The sequence below is a fragment of the Haliaeetus albicilla genome, chromosome 12, assembly GCF_947461875.1.
Source record: "Haliaeetus albicilla chromosome 12, bHalAlb1.1, whole genome shotgun sequence".
Lineage (NCBI taxonomy): Eukaryota > Metazoa > Chordata > Aves > Accipitriformes > Accipitridae > Haliaeetus > Haliaeetus albicilla.
Window position 1 is genome coordinate 42,316,682 of NC_091494.1, and position 20,581 is coordinate 42,337,262.

The 20,581-nt window shown below is 57.9% G+C and overlaps 1 protein-coding gene across 9 annotated transcripts in view; it reads right to left on the reverse strand.

The window, feature by feature from the left end:
* BAIAP2 (BAR/IMD domain containing adaptor protein 2) overlaps positions 1–10,312 on the reverse strand; it is a 48,122-nt gene extending 37,810 nt beyond the window's left edge. For 3 of the 9 annotated variants that reach the window (XM_069799428.1, XM_069799437.1, XM_069799436.1), the window contains exons 1-2: positions 10,128–10,311; positions 246–321 (exon numbers count right to left, since the gene is read on the reverse strand). In XM_069799428.1, the coding sequence (XP_069655529.1) occupies positions 246–321; positions 10,128–10,199 (148 nt within the window). In that variant the 5' untranslated portion in view covers positions 10,200–10,311. Of the gene's footprint in view, positions 1–245; positions 322–10,127 lie in introns of all 9 variants that reach the window. The other 6 variants (XM_069799431.1, XM_069799430.1, XM_069799429.1 and 3 more) reach the window with 3 other exon arrangements.
* Between the last annotated feature and the right edge of the window lie 10,269 nt (positions 10,313–20,581).

The following is a 20,581-nucleotide window of genomic DNA, read 5'->3' on the forward strand; positions in this document are numbered from 1 at the left end:
GTGGCCCCGCAGCACGCGTGTGCCTTGCACATCCTAACGACATGAGTTTTGCATTGAGGTCCAAGAACCACCTCCCCAGTTTCCTCCCCTCACCCCCCTTGGGAACAAAGAGCATCCCAAGCTGGTTTTCCAGCTTTCGTCCTTTCCGAGACCATGCTGACCAGACGGACCCAGCTGGATCCTCACCAGCCTTCCAGCCCCCAGCGTTTCAGCAATAAACACACCAGCAACGCAGTTTCACTTACTTGCTAAGGCTTTTTCATAGGTCTTCCCCATAGAAATGAAATTCCTGAGGCTGGGATTGAACTGTTCCATGATCGTCTAAAGGAAAAAAGAATATCATCAGGGGTTAGCAGAGATGATCGGGAGCTGGACAGAGCAGCTCCGTGCTCCCCTGGGGCAGCCACACTGAACTCGATGCTCATCAATGCAATAACGGAACAAAAAGTCCTCCCACACCCCTCACAGCAACGCAACCCAAGCTTCCCGACATCTGCAAGAGGATGCTGGGTTTTGACCGAGAAGCCCATGTCTTGCGAACAATGCTCCAAAGCAATGGCCCTATTGGTCTGGAAGGGCAAATATTCTTCTCATTTAGGGTAAAGTCAGAAGTACAGGATCAGGGCAGGGCAGAAGTAGCTCAATGCTAAACCAAACACTATGATAAGAGCTGTTGAACATGGCCAGGATGTCAGCCGAATGCAACAACCTGTGCTGCCGCTTCAAGCCGTGCCTCCTCCAGACCTCTGCAGGAACGGTTGGGAGGTACCGTCACCTCTCACCAAGGACAACTGCTCCAAAGGGCTCTTCCCCACACCAGCTCCAGCAAGAGCCGTTGGCACTGCCCTGACACCAGGTGAGAGCAGAGCCCGGACACAGCGATGGGGGGAAGATGCCCCAGATATCGTCCCTTCATCCCACAGCTTTACTGAGGAAGACCAATCTTGGGTTTTGAACGCCAAGAGGCAGAGGGTCAAAACCAAGCCAGCATGAGATGCCTTGCGTAGGTGCTTCGCCATAAGAGATAAGTGAATGTCCCAAACCAGCAAGTGATCAGATATGGCAAATATAACCATAAGTGGCTGTTTGAGACAGCAGGCAATGGCCCTCAGACCAACCATGAAGTTGACCTGAGTTCTGGGAGATGATCGCTGGTGATGTCCCACTCCTGGGGTGGGCTCGGAGAGCAACATCAGCTTCGTCTATCACGGACAAGCAGAAATGGCCGAAGAGAGGTATTTGAAATAACCACCAAGGAGCTGAAGACAGAACAAAGCCACCACCGTCCCCACCGAGCTGGGGCCAGCCACAGCTGATGCCACGTGCAAGGAATTACACCTCAGTCTCAAAGCACTTGGTGTCACTTTCCACCTGCCTCTAAATGCATAAATTAGGGTTTCGGTGAACACCAGAAGCGCTGTCTGACAGCTTTTCCTCCCTCGCTTTAAGGTCCTTATTTAAACATGGAGGGGGAAGGAATAATCGGATCACAAAGAAGAACGGCTCTTTGTACGTTTGGCACGGCAGCTATTGACCCTCCCCTGCCAGAGCTATTCAATCCCCGCCGCCGATAGCATCTCTAAAACCAGACACCGATTCCCAGCCGAGCTCTGGAAGAGACAACAAAATCTCCATTCTCTCCCTGCAAATCCGACCTCCGGACCAAGCCTGGATGCAGCGGAGCAGCCCTGAAGCAGTCCGAAGCCCCTGCCCCACCTCGGGGACAGCCCCTCGCCCTGTCCCAACAGCCTCCCGCCAAGGGTACCGCTGCAAAATTAAGTTTAATGCCTAAACGTCCCTGCACACCCCAAGCAGGGATGCACGGGCATCCCCCCCGGGGAGGCGAGGGCTCTGCACCCCCCCACCGCGCTGCTGGCAGCGTCCCATCCCAGGAAGGGGAGGGAAGACGACAGACAGACACTTATGGCAAATAAGCTGATTAAGCATCTGTCACCTCATCTGAAGCTGGCCAAACGCTATAAAGCTCATTTTCTGCCTGAGGCATTTTTATCCCGAGTTCCTGCTGCCTGGCCTTTGGAGAGTGTGACAGTTTAATTTTCTTCCTCGGGTGCACATGTACAGGGCTCAGCCAGCGCCTTCCCCCAGCTCAAAACAGCCATTTTCTAATGTCAGTGAGCAGGAACCTGCGTGGACACCAGCTCGGAGGCCAGTGTCGAGCACGCTATCCGGGGGGGAGCATCACCCAGGTGCCGGTATTTGTTGGCAGGAGAAATCCTTGTAATCCTCCGAGGAGCGCACAGCAGCAGCCCCGCTCCGGGCTGGAGCAGCGGGTTGATGATGGCTGCTCCAAAGCTGGAGCACCAACCCAGCCCAAGCTGCGATGCCCCAAAAGCCACCATCCCACCGCCCCGGCAGCTCTTGGTGCTTTCGGGTCCATCCCACAGCACCACACGCAGCCCTGCAAAGGGCTGAAAATGACTGCGGAGAGCTGACAGGCAAGCACGAGGCTAACAAGAGTCTTCACTGCTAATTAAGGCTGCAGGTCAAGCTACACAGCAACATAGCGCACATGGAAGCTGCTTTGGGGCAGCACAGAGAAGTTTAGAGAACACGCTTGGCTTGAAAGGAGAAAATTAACCTGTAGCAACAAGCCACGTAGCGAGTTGTTTTCCCTAATTGTAGGAGACAATTGCACAGGAGTTAATTAACACTGATGAGGATTGCTCCATCCTTCCCACATCACGTTTAACCTCCATCAAAAAAATCTACCTGTGTTATCCCACGAAGCAGCTGGAGGCATGGCATCGCTGCCCACAGTGGGACAGGGACGCGGACACGTCCCCACCGCCGGCAGAGCCGTGGCTACAGCCTCCACCACGCTCGAGCTCAGCCTGTGCAGTCTGAGGCTGAGTAACATTTACGCAGAAGAAATATTGGCAGAATTTCTGTGGGGAAGGGATTTTTAAACAGTTTGTTAGGTTAAGTGCATTAAGTGTTTATGTATATGTCTGTATACATGTATATATAAATAAAAGTATTTTTGCAGCAGTGCCTATGTAAACATATCTTCCTGAAGCACGAAGCTTAGCGAATAAATGATGGAATAGGATCCACAGATACAGCATCAGCCACAGAGCAGTAGCACTGGCGACATCAGCAAGCACTGGCCGTCCCCACGGCATGGCATGCTGAGCATGGGTGGGCACAGACAGCGGTGATGGAGAGCAGCCCCTGGGACAGCAGCACCGTGCCTGAAGGCTTAAAGCAGCCAAGCTTCTCTCTTGATCTGCAGGTCTTGTGGGGATGGGTGCAGTGGAACAGACTCAAGGAAATCCCCTTCCAAAATTCAGCTCATCTTCCCCAAACTGGAGGGAACCAAAGCATGGCTCAACTCCAACAGCTGCCAGCACCACTGAGGGCAGGACCCCACTCGCCACCGAGTGACAACTGCCATTTTAAAGCAATAAATAAAGAGAAAAAGCCCCCAGAAAGGGTCCCACTGATCAGCTGAAGAAGAGGGGAGGCGACTCTCTGCTGGCCAAGTAAAGTTCATGAAACCTTAGGAGGAAGTTTGCTGAAAGTGAATGTTTTTAAAACATTGCCTGAAGACTCCAACAAAAACAGCCCGGCAGGATGAGGGCACTGAAAAAGGCTCTTCACTACGGAGATAAAAATAGAGTTTTTCAAGCCACCTTCTCACTCCCAGGGTGGGAAGAGAAGGTGACTCCAGAACTAACACACCTTCGCATCCCCCTCCAGGTGAGAAGCTGAAAAGCTACCGGCTGCTAAGGAGAAACACTGAAAAACAAACATATTTATGGCACTGAATATGCTCAACAAGCAATTGCTTCGCACACCCAAGTCAGCCAGCAAGGTGCTCTAACTGCTCCTGTGATGCTGCAGGTTGCATCGCCGGTGGCTGCACCCCCCCCGGCACCCCCCCACCCCCCTTGGCCCTATGGAGCGGGGAGGGCAGAGGTGCCCATACAGACTTTGGCCGGGCTTTCCTTCAGCTGGCAAGGCGAAGCCAGGTTTGCAGGACACTACAGCAAAGCTGATATTCAGCAAAATTCTGGTAACGAAAGCAAATCTCGTTCTCCCTCAAATTTTGCTCCATCAGCACCACCCGCAAGTTGTTTGCCTTCCACACACCGCCTGGGCAGAGTTTAGAAAAACACAGACAAAAAAACCTGGCAGCTAAAGGTTGAAAGGGCTTTGCTTTGTTCCACTGCACTAAATTCCCTGGGTAATACCACTCAGCTCTCTGGGATTGGCACGGCTTTATTCAGCTGCCAAAAATGAAACTAATGCAAAGCACGAGGTCTCCAGGACACAGTCCTGCTGAATCAGGGGGAGAAGAGGCAACAGAAAATAAGGTCCCTCTGAGTGCACCCCATGCTACACCAAGGATCTACCGGCTGCTCCGATGCCGTAATAGTCAGCCTGTTAAGTAAGAGTTTAAGTCGTCCCCAAGAACAAGCTGGAAATGGAGCTGGTTCAGGTTGTATCAGGTTTCTCCTGCGTAGGAAAGACCTGCACAACACCTCCTTAAGGGCTTTTAAAAGCATTTAAAAACAGCCTGCACAGTTCTCTCCAGGTCCATCCCTGCAGCCTCCCAGGTAGCTCCTAAAACCGAATACAGAGCAAAATAAAAAGCAGGCACTGCTTTGCTTTGCTGGGGCAGGAGATGGTCAGCAGCCACGGTCTGCTGGGCACCCGGGCTCTGCACCGCTGGCAGCACTGGCTGCAGTGCATCGCCGCACAGTGGGATGGGACCTCAGCCCGCACAGCTGTGTCAGGCCATCAGCAACATATGCACTGCCCTGATTACAGTGCCGTAATTATAGCCAGACTTCATGTCCAGTCTCTCCTCCACATGGCAATACGGCAAAGGGCTGGACAACCGGGGATCGGGGCGAGAAGGCTTCTGGATTTGACCAAGGGATGAGCATCACCACAAACGCCCCAGCGTGTGCCGTGTCCCGGGCTCCCTCCCAGCCACCCTGCCCCAGGGACAGCGTGGGCAGCACTCACTGGGGACATCCCAGACACCTCAGTGAACACAAGTGATGGACTTTGAGCTAAAAAAACCAACTTCAATGTTTTCCTAAGTGCCACTCTTTGATGCCCCCACGCAGCAGTAAGGCGCGATGGCTCCTTGCAAGACTGATGCTGCACAGTGGCATGAGTGGCCTGAGCTCAGCCTGGCACCCACAGCTTTCCTGGGCAACTCATGGGTGACAGCAGGACATTACGTGACCATGACGAGTGCCATCGGAGGGGGCAGCACCACGGGACGCTCCACCACACCACAGTCACGCTGCAGAAGTGGCTCAGCTATAAGGAAGTTTTGTTTCTAAATGGGTCAGCCCTGCTCCAGGAACACCTTCATTATTTCTGCATTAATATTTAATGCCCAAACCAACCCCAGCGCTGCCTCCATCTCGGCTCATCCTGCCCTGCGCCATCAGAAGACAGCCCCGTAGTTTTAAGAGCCAAGGTACCGCCGGGAGGGAAGCCTCGCTGGACTTGTCAGCGGGGCTGATTTCAATTGCTTACAACACACCCACCCCGCAGCTCTGCTGCCGGGAACATCCCCATCCAGCCAAAGTCCCTGGCACCTCAGCGTACCAGAACACACAACACAGCAGCAGCGTTTCACAACCCGAGCTGCTGACGGCTGCTGTGCTGCGTCCCTCCCTCGCCGCTGGCAAGCCCACCTCGCCAAGCACTCCCAAAGCTCGCTCCAAGCCCACGGGAACAGCAGAGCCTTTGTCCCCCAGCTAGGGCTCTCACGAGGTCCTGCCCCAAAGCCAGATGGCTCAGTGCAATTTTTACTGGAGAAAAAGCTCAGGAGCAAGGGAATCTGAAAAAAAAAACCCACACCCCAGGGTCCACATCTAAAGTCATTTAATTTCTACTAGCTGTCATGTCGGAGGATGAAGGGACCCAAGTTCCAGGGCAAGAGCTCGGAACATCTTTGTCACTGGGGTCTGGGCTTGAAGGAAACCAGAATGGGGACCTGCACGGTGCACAGAGCCCCCCCTCCTCAGCATGCTGGCTCACAGCACCCACTGGGGAACACCTCATTAGTACCCACCAGCAGTCACCCCTGCAAGGCAGACCCATCCCCCAGTCCCCCGAGGTTGGGATCTCTTGGGGCTGCCGAGCTGGGAGGGTCACCCAGACCCAGCCCCTTCCCCGCAGACCTCACACCAAGGGGCTCGACTCGGCCAAAGGCTTCAGTTCCAAGAGCTCGGGGCAGGAGAGGTTCAACGTGTGCCGGCTTACGCCGTACCCCGCCCTGCAACATGAGCAGCACGGGAGCGAAACCTCAGCCACGAGCAGACCCAATGCAATGAGGCACCAAAGGCGAAGCCAGCGGCTGCCTCCATCCCAGGGAGCAGCATCTCTCATCAGCAAGAGCTGCAGGCAGCACGGGAAGCTATTTGGGGTACCTTCGGCAAGTTAGGAGCTACCTGCTTTGTAACACTTCTTAATCCATGAGTTTCAACAGTCTGGAGATGTACCATCTCAGCAGAGGCCAGAAATCACTCTCCCAGCCCACAGCAGCACGGTACGCACGCAGAGGGGATGGAGCAGCAGAAGGTGAGGGCAGCCCCACATCACCACCCCTGTGCCGAGCCACGGAGCAGTGCCGGAGCCAGAACAGAGCCCACGACACCGTGGCCGGACCAGCACAAAGCCTCGCTTCAAGTGGACTCAGCTGCAGAGCCAAGACCCCTACAAAGATGCAACTCCAGCAAAAGCTCGTTGCCTTATAAAAACACCACAGCCCTGTGGGTCCTGCGCACCACAGCCGTGCAACGGTGCTGCCGACCACCGCGATGCACCGGTCAGCTCAGAGCCCCAGCACCCAGCCAACAGGTTTCCCACATCTGGGGTGTGGGAAGCCCCAACGCAGGGAGCGGCAACAGCGGGGAGCAGAGTGCATGGAATCTGGGGATGACTCCAGGGGCCAGCACCTTCCTCCTGTCACACCACATCGTCCTTCCGCTGCCAAACACACCAAACCGCCCACAATTTGCCTTCTGATTCACTTGAGCAAGAATCGTTCCCCTTCCCTCTGGACTTGGAGATAATGAGGCAAGAGGCTGTTATGCCGGCAATAACATTTATTACAGCTGATGTGTAGCAAATGACTATCAGGAATTATGCCTGCATTTGTGCAAGACAATTAGGCTTTGAGTTTGGGGTGTTTTTAAGCAAACACCTCTTCAAAGAGCAGAGCTATTCATACACCATTGCAAAACAATCTTCCACACAAAGAAATAGCTTTAAAATGAAATGGAGGATAGCCTGTAAATGGCAATAATCTAATCCGTCATAAATGAGACGGATTCGCCAGTCCCTCCTTTCTGCGAATAGACAATCCTGTACAAGGGATGAGCAGAGCTCGGCAGCGGTGCCCGGAGAGCTGCCCTTCCACCGAGCTGCCCGACCCTGCGCCCACAGCCAGCAAGGTTTCACCCCCCCTCCGTGCTCGCAGCAGAGCCCAGCAGCTGCACCGCTACGACAGGGTCCACGCGAGTGAATCAGCGCCAGGGAAGGTGGGATTACGTTGGCGGAAGGTGCCAGCAGCCTCCGTCTCCCTCTGTAATTACTACACATGTGTAGGCAGCTGCCTGTAGTGGCAGCATCGGCAAGGGGGTGGCTGACAGCTCCTTCACCATCTCATTAGCACAGTCACTCCGAGGGCGAGCACTGGTTCTGGAAAATGATTACAATGGGCTTCCCGAGCAGAACGCCTTGGGAAAGCCTGTGCGGGAGAGGGTGCCTGGCACAGGGAGCAGCCGGAGAGCTGACTGCTCCAGACTTTGCGGGGAACCGGCTCGACCCCCTGGTCTGGCTGCGGCTGAAACCCCGGCAAGACGATGGCAGCGGCTGGAAGCAAAGCGTGGGGCAGCCACCCATCCCGCAGCCCTGCGGCTTGGGGTTCAGTGGCTGTGAGGAGGGGATGGCCAAACCTCACCCAGCATCGTCCCCCTTCCTCGGGGTTGTCTCCTCCAGACCACGGCAGTGTTCAAGGCTACTGCACACGCCAGAAAAGCATGGGCCAAAAAACATACTTGGGCGATGGGGATGTGAAGCATCAGAGGTGGTTTTGGACTGGGAGACTCCAAAGCTTACAGAGCTCTGGAGAGTCCACACAGTCCGTGAGCCTCCAGCCCTCACGCCGGCCTCCAGGAGGTTGCAGAATTCTTTAAAGAAACAGGCAAACACCTGGTTCCTGCACACACCCCATGCCACACATCTCCAGAGGCCAAGAAAAGCATCATCATCTTCAGAGGAGAAAAGGCTCCTCATTCCCTGCAGAAAACACAAATGGAGTCAGGACAGTCCTCGTCCAGCTCCCAGTGCAGAGATGCTGATGTTGGGTAAAACCACAAGATCTGCCTCCAGTTCCACGTCCTCACTCCCTACACCCCAGCTGCTCCCACTAAAATACCAAGAAATTGAAGTGTTCGCTAACTGATGGAGGCCTTTGGACTCCTCTCGAGTCCATCTTTGGCTCTTGGGGCCAAGAGGCCCCCGTGCACCCTCTGCACCAGCTGCATTTCAGCCAGATCAGCCAGGCTTCGATGGAGACAGTGCTGCCGCTTGCTCCGGGCCAAGGGTGCTCTGCTCCCTTTGGCCCGCGGCTCACGCAGCGCAGGAGCTCCAAAGCTGATGGTCAGAGGCAAGGGAAAAGCCCAGCCTGTACTCATCCCTCGTCTCTTGGGGGGAAACGAGCATCACTTAAGCGCAGTTGTTGCAATGGCCCACGAGCTGCCCTGCACGCTCCTTTGAGGGCTGCACATGGGCGCCTGGGGAAATTGCGACCTGCTCCACAAACCTGCTATTAGCGCAGTTCTTCGAGGACAACACACCTCAAACAACAACTGAGTCACTAGCTGAAACTGTTCCCAGCAACTGTCCCCAGACCGACCACACCACCACCCAGTCCGGGGGACCGGCAGGGCCGGGTGATGATCTCCAGCAGCTCTCGCCCTGTTTGCCCAGGCAGCTCCCGGGACCCGAGCCGTGCTGATACGCAAACACTCAGCTCCGTGGGAGGGAAAGGCTCCCGCCTGCGTGGGGACCTGACCACGTTAACACCCTGTGGGTGCTGGGCTCTGCCCAAGTCCAAGAGCAACCCACACGGCGGCGGGTCTGGGTACACCGGCTGCATTTAGAGGGTGGAAGGGAGCCCCAGATACCCAAGCCCCAGCTGTAGTTAAATGTCATAGCCAGAAAACTCCATTTGCAGACCTGCTCCACATCCAGTGTAGCCAAGATTTTGGGTGCCATTAGCTCTGTCTGAACAGCTGTTATACCCCAGGATCCCCAAATGCAAGACTTTAGAACTTCAGTACCTTAGTATTTTTTGTACTAAGTTCCTCTACTAGAGGTTTTCTTTTTTTTTTTCTGCTTAATGCTCCCAGGTAACTCAATCTAACCACTTAAAATGCAGGAAATCATGCAAGCTTTCCAGTTTAACAAATGACATCCTGCATTACATGTTAGGCTAGAAAGGTTTTATTAGACTCGGTCACAGGACCCAGCAGAGCAGAAACCACTTCCTTCACAAGGAAAATTAAAGCACATAAATTATTTCATTTTTCTCATGACACTGGGAGCAAAGCAGAAAAAAAATCCCAACCCCGAGAGATCCATGAACTCCAGCTAGAACCAAGACACAGAAAAGGCTCCGATCGCTTTTAATCGCTGCAGGAAAGCGAGAAACCGCCGCAAACCCGCCCTGGATCGGGGTGATTTGGGGACAGCACCGCCCGCCCGTGGGACGAGACCAATTCCCACGCACGCTCCCGGCCCCCGCGGGCTCCCCCACAGCACCGGGGTGGGCTCGGGGCTGTTCCCCGTTGCGGAGCGCCGGGGTCCCCGGCAGCCGCTCTCTCCCTCCCGGGGCTCCGGTCGCTGCCGCCGTACCGACAGCCCGAGCGCATCCCCCGGCAGGGAGCGGGGGCGGCCGCGGCCCCCGGCGGCACCTCCTCCCGCCCACCGCAACCCGCTCTGCCCCCGCTCCCGGCGGAGAAGATGGGGGGGAGAAAAAAAAAAAAAAAAAAAATAAAATCCCAAATAAAGGGCAGCGGTGCCCTGGAGCCGGCGGCAGCGCCGGGCCGGCACCTGTTGCCGGGGCTCACCTTGTAGACATTCTCGGTGAGCCGGTGCACCTCCTCGGAGCGGGACATGCCGGGCGGACCGGGCAGCACCATGGGCGGCGGCGGCGAGGACGACGACGACGACGACGGGGGAAAAGGGGGAAGGGGGGGGGCCTGCGCGGCAGCGGTGCGGAGCGGCGCGGAGCCGGGCGGCGGGCGCGGAGAGCAGCGCGGAGGAACGGCCGCGCCGCCTTTTATCAGCTCCCGGCGGTCGCCGCCCGCCCCGGTCCGCCCCGCGGGGAGGAGCCGCTCCGAGCCGGGCCGGGCCGGGCCGGGCTCCGCGCCCCGGGCGGTGTCGGCGGGGCGGGGGGAGAGGGAGCGACGGCGGGGTGGGGAGGGGGTTGGAGCGGGGGGACGCGCAAGGGGAGGGAGGGCTGCGAGCCCCGGGGGGTGCGCCGTGCTGTGCCCCCTCCTGTGACCCGCCTCCTGCACCCCGCTGTGCCCCATCGCGTACCCCATCCCCTAACCCCATTCACCATCCCGTAGCCCCATTCCCCATTCCCCATCCCCTAACCCATTCCCCATCCCCTAACCCCATTTCCCATCCTGTAACCCCATTCCCCATCCCGTAACCCTATTCCCCATCCCCTAACCCATTCCCCATCCCCTAACCCATTCCATTCCCCATTCCCCATCCCGTAACCCCACTCCCCATCCCGTAACCCCACCCCCCATCCCATACCCCATTCCATTCCCCATTCCCCATCCCATAACCCCACTCCCCATTTCCCATCCTGTAACCCCATTCCCCATGCCATACCCCATCCTGTACCCCATTCCCCATGCTGTACCCCCTTCCATGCCTCATTCCGCATCCCATACCCCATTCCCCATCCCGTAACCCTATTCCCCATGCCGTACCCCCACTATGCCCCATAACCCATCCTACACCCCCTGCTACACCCCATACAATAGCCCATGATACTCCATGCTATACCCCTACTTCACCCCACCCCATGGCTCTTGCTGTACCCCACATCCCTGAGACACCTCATACCACAGCCCCTGCTGTACCCCACACCCTCGCTGTACCCCACACGCCTGGTGCTGTGCCCCGATCCTCAGCTCTGCAGTGCGGGGTGGATGGGTGAGGAGCAGCTGGAAGGGGAAGACCAGCCGGTGGTTTTGGTTTTATACAGGGAAGGACGGTGGATGCTGTCCAGGACAGCAGAGGTGGGATGAGCAGTCACCACGGTGCATGGCCGGCGCGATGCGGCACAGCTCGCAGTGCCCGTCCTCAGCCTGGAGCAGTGCTCGGAGCAGGGGACACCAGCCCAGGCAGGAGGAGATGCAGCCCCTGCCCACCTGCCCCCTCGCTGTCCCCACGCTGTCCCACCGCCTGGCCAGCCAGCAGAGCCAGCCTCATACCTCATCACCCCGCAAGAACCAGGATTTTCCTGGGAGGACCTCGCCAGCCCTCCCGGCCGTCAGGTCCCCGCGGAATGGCAAAGCTATGGTTCCCCGTCCTTCCCGTCCCTCGGGCCAGCGGCAACAGCTTTTGCACAGGTCCTGAGGGACACGAGGAGCGGGGCCATGCTCCGGGGCCAGCGTCCCGCGTCCCCCGGCCTTACAGCCCTCCCCACCATGGCTGCTGCTCTCCGCAGGGTGATCCCTGGTTAAAAGGGAGCTTTACGCGGCCGGGGTGTCACCGCGTGCCTGTGGCCGTACAGAGGAGGAACATCTGGAGGGCACCGGGCACAGACTGCCACCGGCTGCCTCGTCCCAGCCCTCGGGCCAAGCCTTCCTCTCTCTCCTCTCCCTCCTCTCTGCCGCGAGAAGCGGTGAACCAGTTAAGCAGCTGAGCGTGTTTTTTTCCCATCATCTCCTCCATCAATTCCGAGAACAAGGAGCCCAAGCAGCCGAGGTCGATACCTTGGCCCCAAACCTCCCGTTTCTATTCCCCTTGCTGCCTCCCGCTCTCCATCCCAGCCCTGGTGAGGAGCAGGGGGGGCACCAAAGGTGACCGCTCACTTCAGCTGCGTTTGGGTCCCATTTTGGCTTCTAACCCCTCAGAGATTTCACACTCCAAAGGACAGGGAAGAATTTATGACCCCTGAGGAGGGTTTTTCTCATTTTTCTGGAGCGGCCAGTTAACCCTTTCCCACGAGGGCTGAGAAAGAGAAGCGGCAGTGGGATGAAACCCCAGGGGGGACCTGGGAACAAGGCTGCCACGGGAGACATTCCCAGGAGGGATGCTCGGCTGCCTGAGTCGGTGCTGGGATCTTGCAGTGCCCCTTTCCCGCTCGAGCCCGCTCCATCCCGAGCGGCCAGGCTGTGATGGGCCCTGGCAGGATGCCGCTCCCTCGGCCAGACACCGGCGCCTCGCTGGCTTTCCAGTGCCGGCAAAGGACTTCAGATCAAGCGTCCAGGAAGAGAGTGCCTCTATCCGCATCTCCATCACCTTATTTTTAGTTACGTTATGTAAGTTCTTCGCTACGTCATGGATGTGGGGGGTTCTTGCATCTAATTCCAGCGTGACAGCCCAGCAATTCAAACAAGCTGTTCCTCTGGTGAAGAAGATAAAAGGATTTGTAATTTCTCATAATAAAAGAAGCCTTTTGGGACGACCCTCAGAGAATCTCACATCTAGGCCTGCTCTCAGACAGCCGCTCCACTTTCCTCCCATCCTCTGCTTCTCCTTATCCCCAGGAAGGCTCAGTACTGAAAACCCTTCTCCCTCGTACCCCCTGCTCCCAAAGAGAGTCTTCGGCTGGAAGCAGCCAGTGATTTCTTATCCTCACATTAAGAGGCAGATTTAGCAAATTATCGTTGCCCTTGGCTTTTCCCATGTCACAAACTCTTGATTGGCAATGGCTGCCCGTGACTGGTCTGTGCTGCCCATGCTGCCTGCGCTTCCCATGCCCCGCGGGGCTGTGCCGGAGCCCAAGGTAGAGCTGCCGCGCCGCAGCCACCCGGAGCACCCTGGGAACTCGTGGCAGGAAAAACCTGCCTTTGCCTCGTGCAGTGCCGTAACATTTGCTTTGATTATCTTTTTTTTTTTTTTTTTCTTTTTTGGTTTTGTTGCTAGCTGTCTTTTTGTCAGGGTGATTCACTCCCCAGGGCTCAGCGGCAGCTGGAGCGTGCCCAGGGTAACCATGGTGGCAGAGTCCCTCTAAATCCCCACGGCACCTCCCGGCACTTCTCACGCGCCCTTTCCGAAGGCAGGGACCTTCCACTGCGCACGGGCTGCGCCAGAGGAGCAAAACCCAGTGGGCGCGACGTGGGAAACCCACCATGCCAGACTTTTAACACCAGTGGGATAAACACGCAGCAGCCCTGCGCTGACCCGGAGACGGCATCGCCGGCGCTGGAGCTGGCACCATCCCCATCCCCGGAGCAACCCCTCCCCTTGGCAAAACCAGGGTCTCTCCCCAGGGTGACGGCACATCATCGGCACACGCGGCACCGGCCACCTCCAGCCCCGGGTGGAGTGAAGTTGCTGTGGCAACACCAACTTATGTAATCCACCCCGCTCGGCTGCAGGTGTGGGGAGGAAATTGTGCTATTTTTCGAAGTTTCATTAGGTTCCTTCTTAATTACCAGCATGGCGTCACGCCAGCTCTCCCGGCCGGGTCACGCGCCCCGGAGCAGGGACCGAGCGCCGTGCCGGGGCAGCGATGGCCGAGGGCAGCAGCTGCACAGAGGGAATGTTAGGGCCAACAGCTCCTCCGGGTTTCCAGCGAGGTGGACACGCGTTCCCCGCTCACCGAAATGCCTCCGCGGGTGGGTGCGGTGCCCGCCCGGGGAAGGAGGGAGGTGGCTGCAGGGTGGCATAGCTGCCCAGGGAGGGGAAAACGATGCTGCGTGGGGTCAGCGGGAGCTGCCGCATCCTCAGCGCCTCAGGAAAGCCTCCTGTGACGCAGGAGAGAGAGAAAAAAATAAAGGTGGGTTATAACCTCTCATAGGTTTGAACGTGACGTGTCACCGGCCCATACAGAGAGGAGGAAATGGAGGTACAGCCCCCCGCTCTCACCATCCCCCCGGCATTTCTGCCGAGGGGCACGGGCGCAGTTGGGTGAGTTGCCACCAGGAACGGCTCTGGGTGGTCGCTGCTTGCTCCTCGGCACCTAGAAAGAAGACAAATGGTGTCAGAGTAGGAGCCACCGAGCAGAGAACAGGAAGCCTTTGCAGGCAGCTGGACGAGGCTGAAGAAGCCACCTCCATCTCTAACTCGCCTGCTCGTCCAACACGGTCCCACGGCGGGGACGGAGGCAGCGGCTGCCCCGCTCCCTGCACACCCACACCTCAGGGTGACAGTGCCCTTCATTCCCTTTGCCTCCTTTTTGTTATGCACCAAAAGGAAAAGAGAAACCCAACCACACCTCCGTGACCTCTGCAAACAGCCTGGCTCGGGGCAGGCACGTACCTGCAAGTGTCAACTTGTTAATGAGATTACCAGGAAATTTCCGTGCTTTTTGTCTCAGGCAGATGGCTTCCCCATCAGAGTCCTAATGCGCCGCTGCTGCACAGTCGGCTGTGAGCCCTCTCCATGCTGCGCCAGGAGTTATTTATTTCTAAAATAATTTAAATGTGATTTTTCTGACATCTGGGGGGGGGGTGTGTGTGTCACTGGGGAGTCAGCCTGACAGGTTTGAGCAAAACCAACCCAGCCGCAAGCACAGGACGTGCTTTTCCCTGTCCACCTTGCTCAGCTCGGACTCCTGCCTCCCTGGCTCACCGCCGAGCAGGTGAGGGGGGCCCTCCTCAACGCCGGCCTGTCCCCTGCTTTTTTTGAGCACCTCATTAATCTCTGCGAGAGCTGGGGCAGCAAACCCCAAGCCGATACCCGGGTCCTGGACCCACCCATCGAAACACAGCTTTGCTCTTCCCGTCACTCACTGGGATGCCGGCAAGAGCATCTGTGGCACCTCGCCCGGTACCCATTGCTGTTTGTACTGGTGAGCACTGGTCCCTCGAATGTGCAACGTTAAGTGTGCAGCTTCAAGTGTGCTGCTCCCAGCCTGTTGCTCCCTGTGCTGCCTTGAGGCACACACGAGTTCACACCTTCTGTTTCGTAGGGTCAGGACTTAACAGTTGTCACAAAACTGGAGATTCCCGGCATGTGCCAGCAGCTCTCAGCCAGTTAAATCCTCCCGAGCACAAACAGCAAATCAAGTAAAGCCATTTATTGCAGATTAGCAAAGGATGAACAATTCGGGCTCTTATTTTACTGGGTGGGAGCTGCAGCACTGAAATCCAGCGTAGAGTCTGAAACAGCGGTGACAGAGGTTTCCAGCACCTGCCTCGCACTTTGCCGAGCAGGACCCATGGTAGTTTACAAAGTGGGGTCAGGATTATTTCACAAAGGAGGAAACTGAGGCATGGCAGAGTAACTGGCCCCTCACCATCCCAAGCAGGTTTTCCCTAATCCTGTTGGAAGTAGCATTCGAACAAGACTCTCCGCAGTGAAAGTTGCTGTTTCCAGTCATTTGTATACGGGAACTGTTTTGCTTACTGATGTGACACAGCAGCTCTTTACCTGCATTGCTCTCTGCATCGGAGCACGTGGCCCCGCTTACGGCAAGGGACGCCGCCGGGCAGAGCCGAGCCGGGCGTCGGAAAGCGGCTCTGCCATCACCGGCCTTTCCATCGGCCGTACTGAGCCGGGGCTGGGAGCTGTGGCCGGGGTCGGGTCTCATCACCGGGGTCACTAATGGCAATAAAATAAGTGGTGGCCCCTGGGGAGGGAGCGTGGGCTGGGGGAGGCATTGGCAGAGTGCTCGGCTGGCACCACTGCAGGGACGGACCCCCCCCTTGCTCCCGCTCCCGCATCCCCTGAGGGAACGGGATGCAAAAGGCAGAGTTTTGTTGGTCGGTGTCTGGGATGCTCTCCGGGTCAAAGCCGGAGCCTGCCTGCGTGGTTAAAATAAAGCTGGCAAAGCGGCAGCGTGCCCGCAGCATGACCCTGGCAGCCCTCGGCTCCCACCTCCTGGCTGGGGGGGGGACACGGGGACTTGCTCGCATGTCCCCTGCAGACCCCTGCACCCTTCCCAGCTCCTGCGGCGATGGCTACGGGCAGGGCATGGGCAGACCCACGGCAGGGGTGACACAGGCCAGGCCGCACAGGAGAGCGACGGAGCCGACATGGAGGAGCCTGGGCTCTCCCGGGAGGCTCCTGGGGAGAGCAAGCGCAGGGAGGAGCCGGAATGACGGAGGAACCAGGGAGTGGGTGGGAGAACAAAGCGCTGCGGATGCAGAGAGCTGTGATGGGGACTGGGAAGATGGAGGGAGCGGAGGCACCGAGTAGGATGGGGGAGGTGGTCACTGCTGGAAGAGGGGAAGGGGCAGCGGGGCTGGCACCGGCCGTGGGAGAGCCGGACGGGTCCCTGGCCATGCTGCCTTCCTCAGGGACTGGGGGAGGCTTGGAAGGGAGAAATCTCAGCTCCAAAGCAAACCCAGCCCGTGCTAAGCCAGGCTGGGGTGGGAGCAGGCAGGGGAGCGGTGCTGTGTGTGCTGGAGGAGCCCAGAAACGTGCTGGGGTCGGCGGTTCCTCCTCGCTCCCAGGCTGCTGAGCAGCCCCTCTCGCTCCTCATCTGCCCCAGGTCCTGCTTTCATGAGTGAGTAATGCTGAATTAGAGATCGCTAAGGAGATCTCTGGGGATACTTCTGAATAACAGGAATAGTTTATGTGATTTGCATAATTGGCATGATGGGATTTTTGCATCACGTTGCTGAACTCGGGGAAGCGGACGGGGCAGTGCCCCCAGCTGAGACATTGCGCGGGGGCACTGGGTGCTGTAGGGACCTTTGGGTGCTGCCTCCCCACCCTGCCCAGCTCCTGCCTGCCTGAGAAGGACCAGTCGGTTGCAGAGGGGTGGCTCACAGAGAGGAGGCTGTAGGGACAGGATCAGGTCCCGCTGCCATCACCTGCCCAGCGTCACCTCTTCCTTTCCATCAAGCCAACACTGCTCTGGGCTGGTACGAGACCCCAGCCCCACAGCACCCTTGGTCACATTTGCTTGTTCCACGGCCACACCGATGAGCTCAGTCAGGCTGTCGCAGCTCTAACCAGCACCCAGGCTGCGGCAGAAACGCTGGTTCTGGGGGTTGAAGCACACAACACCGAATTCCCACCGCTCCTCTTCCAGTCCCAAGGCCACCCACCTCCCCACATGGCATCTCCAACCTTTCTGCACGGCTGGGCTCACGCAGGAGCATTGTCTCCTTCTTATTCAAAGGCACAGGCAGAGCTCTGGAACTCGTCTCCACTTGTTTCCTCCTCTTCCTAATTAATCGTGCACTGTTGGGCTGTGACTCGTTCCAGCCCTGGGTGCAATCCGGCACCAGCCCTCCTGCGCAGCCCGGTTGCTGGCTGGGAGCCTGTGCTGAAAGCAGCCGGTCCCGCAGCTGGGCTGGCCGGCTGGCAGCCAAGGGCAGGGGACCACTGGTCACGCTGCAGTGCTGGCCCTGTAGGGACGCCCAGCATGTGTCCGCAGCTTGTCCTACAACTTGAGGAGCTACATTCCACTGCGGGGCAGGGAAACCAGCCCATGTTTCGGGGAAGTGGCAAAGGAAGGTGACCCGGGGCCAACAGCCATTTCCCAGTGCTCCTTCCACGTTAGACACCACTCTGGCAGTGGGTCTGGTTTTTCCCCCAGAAGGTGAAATTCTGGCTTTCCTACGTCAGAGCAGTCACTGCTGAAGCATTTCAGCCACTGCCAAGCACCACCGTACACCGACAGCTCCCGTCTAGCACTAAGAGCCAGCAAAGGTCACATTCCCAAACTCAGCCACGCAGCTCTCTAACAAATCTGCTTTGTTCCCATCACTGCTCTAATTAGGAAATTGCGCTGATTTTTTTTCCCACAGTTGAACTATCAAAACTCAGGCTTGTTCTCTGCCAAAGCCTCTTCCATCTCTCTGCTGGTGACTCAGTGTGACACCAGGCCACTTAAAATATGTGAACAGGGAAAAGGAAGGAGCCAGCGGCTGATTCCCCATGGTTCTGAGTGTGCAGCAGGGTGGGGGGTTGGCATTGCAAGGCTTTAAGTGCAAAACAAACCACCACCAGTGCTACCCCCAAGCGTGGGCAGCACCTTGCCCCTCGGGCTCATCCCCTCCGCACAGGGCAGGGCGAGCTCAGGGTGCAGTGTGATGAAGAGGAGGAGAGGGAGAAGAGAAGACCCCCGGCTGCAAACCTCTCCAAACCAGCGCCGGGTCCTGACTCGGTGTTTGCCAAGGAGGGTGGAGGACAAAGGACGCAGCGAGGTTGTTCCCAGCAGGGTGGGAGCTGAAAGCCGCAGCTGGGGGGGCTCCAAGCGGGGCTGCAGGGGCAGCTCTGCCCCAGGGCTGCTGCTCATGGCTGCAGACCCCGGGGGGCCGTGCCCCTCACCCCATGCCCAGCACCCCAGCCGCGGCTCTAAGCTTGTGCCAAAAAGCGACTGGACCCAGACGAAAGACCTACAAATCAGCTGCCACGGGGATTTTCATCTCACTGTTTGTTTTTCCACGGGTGTTTCAGGAACCATTTGAGGCAGCGGGGTGCGCAGCCGTGTCGGGGTGCGGGCAGCCCCTCTGCCTCCCCAGGCAGTGCCGCCATCCAGCTGTGTTGGCATAGAAACTACCACGGCTCTGCCACGGCGTCACCGTGTTACACGATTCAATTAAACACCGAGTGAAAGGGCTGCTGCCATTTAACGAAGAGGGGGGAGAAGCTCCCGGGGCCGTCGGCGAGGAGGCCTTTGCCCCAAACCAACTTCGAGACAACTTCCAGAGCGTCGCGGGGGTGGGCTGCAGAACGAGAAAACAAAGCCCCAGCGAGCGAGCGAACGGCGCTGATGTTCGGCGGCTCCGCTGCCTCCTGGACAACATTGAATAAGAGTCTATTTAAAGGCAATGCTGCTTGCATAACGCTGGCAGCAATTCCCTCTCCCCCACAGCCTCATGCGTTGCTCCCAGGGACGTTGGCAGGAGGAGGCTCTGTGCAGGCAGTGGTCCCCGGCCGGGCAGAGCCCACGGGACAAGGGCATCCGCGGGCAGCGTCCCCGGGGACAGGGACCTTCTCTGCGGAGGGGAGCGGGGAGCAGGCAGCGCCGTCTCCCAGCGGAGCTTCTCCCTTCCCCCAGCTGCTGCCTCCTGCGCCGGGCGATGCTCCTCCATTGCCACCCAAGTCACGTTAAATGCCACGGTGGCTGGATCCGGCACCGAGCGGCGCATTGGAAATACCACAGAGACCCCGGCGGCCGCTCTGGGAGGAGTGACAAATCACCTGCTCCTGTAAATGTTAAGGGACTGAAATTCACTGTCACCTTCACACGTGCTGTGTCTGTAACAGGCAGGTTTGCCGTGGCGTTTGTCTGGTGGCCCGAACCTCTCCGGTGCCTCCGGCAAGGAGCCAGGGCCGTGCCAGGGCTGGGGGCACCGGGGAGGGGTCTGGGCACCGCGTGGGAAGGAAGCAGCGTGAGGTTGCTTGTGTTCTCCAGGGTTTAATTAGCAACGAGCAATGTTGCCTCAACGACTTTCTTCGAGAGAGGACACTCCTATTTAACTAAACATCTGGCCAACTAAAACACAGCTGGAAGAGCTCCATGCTCAGCTTGCACTGCGGGGTGCCGGCTCCCACCCCACTGCCACAGCTGAGCGGGTACGAGGGAGTGTTAATTAAACACCGTTAAACACGGCACAGCTGCTTTCCCAGGGACACGGGAACCCCTGCACCTCCTCTGGCAGGGACAGGACCCAGGGGGCTGAGCTACCACCGAGGGTCCGGCTGGCCCAGGCAGGAGAGACCCGCAGGCATCCCGCTGCTTCCATCAGCAGAAGGGACGTAAATCCAAAATAACGGGGAACTAGCTGGTGTCAAAGCACCAGCCAGTGGCTCAGATACGTCCCTGGCGAGAGGCCCTTGTCCTGCACCCGCGGGACCACTTGAGGACCGAGCGTGAAGGTGGTGCTGCACGAGGGCACTGCTCCTGCAAATGGTGTCCTCAAGACCCGTGCCCGTTTGAAACGGGTGACAGTCGCACACAGGAGGTCCTACGTTGGCTGCTTGGGGCCGTTGGGCAACCCCACCGAGCTGGAAGAAGAAAATCCTGCTGAGGGAGGGGAAACGAGACCCCAGACCAGGCAGGGGCAGGACAACACGGCCACTGCTGTGATCTGGACAGAGCCACACACTCCCTGCGAGTCCAGCATCCCGGTACAGACTGTTTATTGCTCAGTTTGTCAACAATTCCAGAATAATCCTTGCAAAACAAACACCCCAGTTCAGCTGCATCGCAAACCACACAGCTGGAAGGCTGCCTTTCCAAACATTCCCCCCCTGTCCTGGGATCCACCCCATGCCCCTTGTCTCCAGGAAAGCCCTTTTCCCCTGGAAGCCATTTCTCCAGAGAGCTCCGAGGGGACCTGCCCCGCTTCTGGCCCGCAGGTGACGAGGGACAGGCAGGCACAGGACTGCAGCACGGGCAGGGGCTGCTCTGCCTTGGCAGCAACGC